The sequence below is a fragment of the Leptinotarsa decemlineata genome, unplaced genomic scaffold (assembly GCF_025532065.1).
Source record: "Leptinotarsa decemlineata unplaced genomic scaffold, Ldec_3_MD MMD2_tig00000199_RagTag_RagTag, whole genome shotgun sequence".
Lineage (NCBI taxonomy): Eukaryota > Metazoa > Arthropoda > Insecta > Coleoptera > Chrysomelidae > Leptinotarsa > Leptinotarsa decemlineata.
In genome coordinates, this window is record NW_027412544.1 from 11,956,361 (window position 1) to 11,963,292 (window position 6,932).

The 6,932-nt window shown below is 34.7% G+C and overlaps 1 protein-coding gene across 2 annotated transcripts in view; it reads left to right on the forward strand.

Annotated features, from left to right (window-relative positions):
* LOC111504859 (uncharacterized) overlaps positions 1-3,210 on the forward strand; it is a 100,166-nt gene extending 96,956 nt beyond the window's left edge. For both annotated transcript variants that reach the window (XM_074172941.1, XM_074172942.1), the window contains exon 7: positions 2,528-3,210. Coding sequence is in view for 1 of the 2 variants with exons in the window: in XM_074172942.1 (XP_074029043.1) it covers positions 2,528-2,586 (59 nt within the window). In the remaining variant the exon portion in view is untranslated. The remainder of the gene's footprint in view (positions 1-2,527) is intronic.
* The last annotated feature ends 3,722 nt before the right edge of the window (positions 3,211-6,932 follow it).

Genomic DNA, 6,932 nt, shown 5'->3' on the forward strand with positions numbered 1-6,932 from the left:
ATCAATGAAGTTTGGATATAAATAGTTTTCAATTGAAATTTCAACCTCATTACTGGAAAATCTTGCAATCTCGATAGTGAGGTGGTCAATGTATGTTATGTAGATGATTAATTCGACAGTAGACGATGTTGATTTAAAAAGAAATACAATTTTATTCACCGTGAGATTTTTGTTAAAATTTTTTACATAACTTCTGCTATACAGAAACTTCCTTGAATAGGAATAATCATTTAGTTCTGATTAACAACTATTTCATCGAATTTGGGAGTAGATTGAGAATTAAAGCCAGTCGTTTCAGGTTGTTGAATTTAACCCATAATCAGAAATCCGATTGAACCGTAGGTTGTTGGTTTTAACGTAACAGAATCGAATTGTTGTGAATTAGGACTAATTTAATAATTTATCACCTCGAGAAAGCTATTGTATATCGAACACGTTTTGCGATTTCATCTACCTTCTAGAAAAGATGGTGGGATACTAAGGGTTTGAAGTTCAATAAAAACATATAGTAACATGAAGTAACAGAGTTGTAATTATTTCAAAATTAGCTTATATTCAATACATTTTCAATATTTGGTGACATTAGGAACGTTTAGTTATCTTTTTCAGAAAAAAACATCAAAATAAAAAAGGTGTTTTGCCCCATGGTTCTAGTAAACTCGGATACTCCTCCGGGGGTAAGATGATATGATACATATTGAAGAAAAAAATGTTGATTCTTTTGAACTGGCAAACGTGAATGGCCTCGTCATCATCATCGTCGATTCCTGTTCAGTTATTATGTGCCCTCAATTGTCCTCAATTTAAACACGATATCTACTCTTCAATGGAAGTGGAATAAAACTCCCTATAATATACATGGCGTATCATTGTTTCCTACGTTAAAATTTTCAGATAATGAGACCCTCGATGGTTTGGTGTTTTGCTCTTATTACGTGATTTTTTCACTTCACCAAATTTTTTCTGCTTTTTCAATTCATCTTTTCTATTTTTTGTTTCCATTTTCTGCTCATCACTTTTTTTTATCTGGGCAGCGCCCAGAAGGTGTGACAATAACTGTTGATTCACGTTTTTCAGTTACTCGTGATGTTTTTTTGGTAACTGGAAGCGGAAATAGTTATCCTGGAGAAGACAACGTGGAGCTACTGTCACTTTTGTCGCATGAAGGGGCTTGAGATGGTTGCTCACTAATTTTGATTAGAGTTTGTTGAATTGCTTGTGGATTCTGCCTGATATAGTTTTTGTCTAGTTTTGATAGCTGTTTTGGCTGGTCGGCTCGATACTGTTCTGATAGTGATTTTTCTGACTGTTACTCTATTTGATTTGGTGATAACACTGGTTCCTGATTGACTAGTGTGTCTTTATTCTATATATACTAGTGGGAACACCCTTCCAAAGGATCATTTAACTAAATCTCGATCTAGATCTAGAATTCGTTTGGATTATTCAGCTAAATCTCATACTTGCGAAATCCGTTCATGGCCGTAGACATCGTGGCTGCCTGAACAAATGCATCTCCAAAGATTTCAGTGACCAGGCGGATAATAAAGACTAGCCCAGGGTGTAATGGCTTGTTCATAATATATACCTAATGGTCGCATGGAAGCAACACCCGCTACTTGCAAACGATGTGTCGCGTGCGGAGAAACACAAGATTACACCATGCTTTTTGGCTCCACTGATCAGAGCAGATTTTTAAGGGTGAGTGATGTGCCCATCAAGTAAGAGCAGTATATTTTTCTCTTCAGATGCTACACTGAAAATCACAAGTTTTATAAACTCTTGGAGTAACGCAACAAAACACAAACACGTGTTTCATCACAATTGTAAGTACGATCAAGATTCAGTTCGTGCTCATCGAATACTTTGCCATGGGAATTGGAAATTTCTTCCACAGCTACTTCGTTGAATCCATATGCTCTAGTAGCAAAAGTGTTTTCTGGTTTCTGTGGGTCTAGTTTTAAGAATCCATTCACCCACTCGCTACCAGCTTTTTCTTTCTTGGCGTTGAGAGGATTGAGTTTATCATTTTCCAACTGTTATATTATTTCTGTTGAGTACACACAAAGCACCTCTTCCTCAGCTATAGAATATACAGGTTAACTTAGGACCATGACCCTCTGTTAGTCGTGCGTTTGTATTCTACTACTACTAAAACGATTATTTGAGCCTAATTCGTAAATGACTAAAACAGAACGGATTATACTTCAACTGTATTCTCTCTGTTCACCATAATATTGTGATATTAGTGTTCTGAAAAGTATTATTTTGAAAAAAATTCAGCATTACGACCGCAGAAGCCTAACAACTTCCATAATTATGACATTGTTCGAAAATATCATCTCTGTGGATAACACAATATCTCTGTTCGCCATATTTATCCTCAACTTGATAAAATTGAAGATAATGTTACAATGATCCTCTTATTCTCTTATGTACTTGTATCTTTTAAAAATTCGTCATGAAATCATTTCATAATTTATTGCTTTGAAAACTTTCTATTAATAATTTATCTCTCATGTTTCAGAGTTCTCTAACCACCTTCATCGTCAATACTACCAGCACTTCGATCCATACTTCGACTGAAGGAAAACACCAAAGTGTTAAAAATGGGAGTTTGGTATCATTTCCACCATATCAACTTAGGTATTCATGGTGGCGTCAACTTCAAGAATTATGATTTCTCTTATTTATCTACATTTTGCGGTGTAATGAAAATCCCGCGGCGAATTTGTAGAAATAATTCCAGTTATTCATAATTCTGATTTAATTTGTACGTTGTTGTGAAAGTATTGAAATTCTAAATGGGGTGAACTAGGAGTATTAGTAACTATTTAACTTGAATCTATTTTGATTCCGGCTGAAATCTGATTCCAGATAAAAAGTTTTATCAAAAAAATTAAAATTCAATAATCTGTATTCAATATTATAATGACAATTACATTTCCAGGATTCTGTATCCTTTTATTTTATGGGGTCATATTCAAATTTACGCACTTGTTCGCAGTTGAATTCATTCGTTAGATATGAATCATGAACAAAGGTAATATATTATAATGTTTATCTTTTCAAATTTATTTTGATTGAGATCATTTCAAAATGGAGACGACTGTTACCTACATTAATCATTTCAATATTTCATATGTTATTTATTATTAGATAGAAGAAGATATTTTCATAATTGTTTTCAATAAAATATTTTATATGTGACCACTGATGAAATTCTTTTTTGTTTACACTCCTATTCTATGAGACCTTCAATCACAACCAGAAATATTGAATAGTAGATTTGAACATATCCCTTCTTTTCAATTACTTACCAGAACTATGAAAGTATGGTCTCAGTTTCGTATTTGCTTGATTCAAATTACCAGAAACTGGAGCAGTACAATTATTCAGAAAGCAACTGCTCCAATCAACAACAACATTTAGGGATTTGCTTTTTACTAACCCCATAATAACGTAGTATTTTCTCATTCATGGAATGAATACATCATAATCAGTGGAAATTATTGTAGAAATTGTATGAGGATTTTCTCCTCTAGATGAAAAAAATACATTCCTTAATTTTTATCAATAATATATTTGAGAAGATTATAAATTCATCAACTGTTGTGATTATATCACCATGAAAAATCTGATTTGTACTATTATCGGTAGCCGGTCGGTTATACGTTGATGCTTTGATCACTCACTCGAATCGATCGCCGTGTTGGTCGACTCGACGTTTCAAGCCCCAGGCTGAATGATCCATTTTCACTTGCTATCGTCCAACCCATGTTAGGAATCACACGTTAAAAGGTAAGACCACGTTAATTCTTAGTTCGCACAAGTTTCAACTGCTGAGAGATGTCGTTCGTAGTGGTGCGACAACTGGTTAACGAAAAAACAGATTTTAAACAAATATTTTTAAACAGATATCTTTAAAAATTGCAATTCAGGCAAATGGTGACTAGTCGAATGATGAACACCATAAATAAAAATAAAACTGGTTGGGAAAGCAATTGTTGAATAGAAAGCTGTCATCATGAATTGTTTGCCCATTCATGAGCTCATGAAATTTTAAATGACGATTAAAATTATATTAACTGAAAAATTAACCTATGGCTCTTTCAAAACCCTTTGAGAAATTACTCAACGTATGTAATTGATTTTAGCCTCAAGTTCTCCGAGTAAAATGCTTCATTCATGATACGGTTTCCACTGTTATTTTTATAAATTACAGATGCAACTGACCCCATTTTGAAGCCTCGTTCATTTTTGATATTAGAAAATTGAGTTTTCTGTCTATCCCATAGATGGCGTCTTCGTAAGACTCACTTAGTCAAACTTGTCCTTCAAGGACAGATGAGTCCTTGAAGAACTGAACTAGCACCATTGATGAAACCTATGTCTAGTGTTGAGTCATGAATGCGTTATATTTGGGCTCTGGTTTTCAGCGATATGCACAGGTGACGTATCATGTTTGTTTGGAAGTGGTGACTTATCATGAAAGAGAAAATGAAATTTTATAGGACAGTAACTTACTGTCATCTTTAGAGAGAAATTGTCGCTAGAGATGTTCACAAAAATTAAGAAGCACATGAAGTAAAATAACAATATTTGATGAAGTGATAAAGTGCCCGTCATTGTATTCGAAAAGTGCGCAAAAGAACTCGCACCAGTATTTTGCAGAATTTTCAACCTGTCTTACAAGAAAGGGGTATTTCCTTCTTGTTGGAAGATTGCTCGCGTTCAGCCTATTCCCATAAAGGACAAGAAAACTCTTCCAAATAACTATAGACCAGTTGCTTTGCTATCGGCAATATCAAAAATTATGAAGAAAGCCGTAAATCACCATATCCTACGTAGAACTGATTGATGACAGTGGCGACGCATGTCATGTCATACGCAAGCGACTGTGCGATTCTATTCACACTGGTTCGACATTACGCTATCTCTCTCGCCATACTGAGCTCGGATACCTATAGTGTAAACAGTTGTGTTTGCTACAGTATCCATAACCTGTGTTATACTAAATAATTTTTTTTTAAATAATGAAAAATGAAATGTCTAACAGTGATGAATCGGAAAGTGAAAGTGAGCAGTCTCCTGCATATATTTGGTCTGTCTCAAGGGTTAGTGAACGTATAATCTATTCTTTTGGTAGATTAAAATTCACGCAATTTTTTTAGCATATAATATTTTTAAATTAATTTATTTGATTACAATTTCATTCTCATGAAAAATAATGAATTCACTTGAATACTTGCTTGAACAATAAATTTCATAAAGTTATGGAAAAGTTTTTTCCATAACTTCAATTTGATCTTTATCCATGCTCCCGCTAGGCCGAAAATTGAAGCGACCCAAAATAAAAGGAGTTGTTCAGTTGATAATGAATATGAAAATCTATTCTCATTCATATCTATTGTGAATTATCACCTTTGTAGATAGGTATATACTATCGGGAGCTCCCAAGATAAAATACTGAAATTGCACGGTAATCATCTGATTGTCAAAAAAAAACTAGTCAATACAGTTTATTCTATGATTTTTACTATAAGGGTTTTACAAAAACCGCGACACGCTTCTTCAAGCGTTTTTGTAAAACCCTTATAGTGAAAATCATACAATGAACTGTATTGATTAGTTTTTTTTTAATATGGATTTTCATCAAGTATCGGCCAGTTCTATTCAAATCTGATTATCAGTTTGAAGAGGCTAGTAGTTTGAAATATTTGGATATATCTATGGTTTTGTAAATCTACAATGTAGTTTTCTATATAGAATATGTAGACGATAAAGTCGTAAATTTCAAATTCCTGAATCATGGAAGGGTAATGCAGTCAAGCTGCTGGAAAATAATTCCTTGAAAATGAAAAAAAGAATAGATAAGTACTATTCTGATTATTCCCATATTGACTTCAATCCAAGAGCCACCAAAACGTGGTTCCACTTATGTCTCGCTTGCCTTCACGAAGTTATTTTTATCAAGTACTTCTTGGATACTCACATTTTGTCTTCAATCGAGGACCGCCTGCCTGGTACTAACGATGCCTACCCCAATAGGCTGAAACAACTGTCTATCGGTGGCTTTCAAATTGAAATCACTATGGGAATGATCAGAATAGTACTCATCTTTTGATTTTCATGGAATTATTTTTCAGTAACTTGCCTGCATTGATCTTTCTCGATTTCATAATATATCGAGTGGTCCAACGAAAAGCAAAAATGCTCGGACAGGTCAATTTTGCTTTTGAGGGGGACACATTTTAGATGTATTTTTCTATCTGTGCCTTCAACCCTTCAGCGAGGGTGAGTAACAACCCTAAAATTTAAAATGGAAAGTGGGGTCGAGTGATATATCATCAGTTAGTCCAAAAGTTTGTCGATACGGGATCTGTCTGTAATGTGCAACACCAGCCACGGAAACCGATCAGAAATGAAGCAGTGGAAGTCGCTGTTTTGGGACATGATGAATTGGATCATACTCAAAGTACCCGTCAGCTTGCTGCAGCCTCAGGTGTCTCCCGTTCGTCCATAATACGGATATCAAAAGCCTACAAATTTCATCCGTACAAAATTAAATTAGTACAGGAACTCATTGAAGATGATCCTGATAGAAGGCTGCAATTTTGTAAACAACTGAGCCAGCTACTAATTGATGATCCGCACCTATCTTTCAACACGTGCTTTTCCGATGAATGGAGCTGTGAATAGGCATGATTGCCGTTAGTGGGATGACAGTAACCCACACTTATACCGAGAGGTCCATACCCAGTACCCTCAAAAAATCAATGTCTGGTGTGGCATATTAGGTAGTCATATCGTAGGGCCACTTTTTATTCCTGGGAATTTAACTGGTGAGGTCTACCTGAACATGCTTGAAGATACAATTGATCCTCTCATAACAGAAATAATTGAAAATGACCAAAATCATAATGATGATC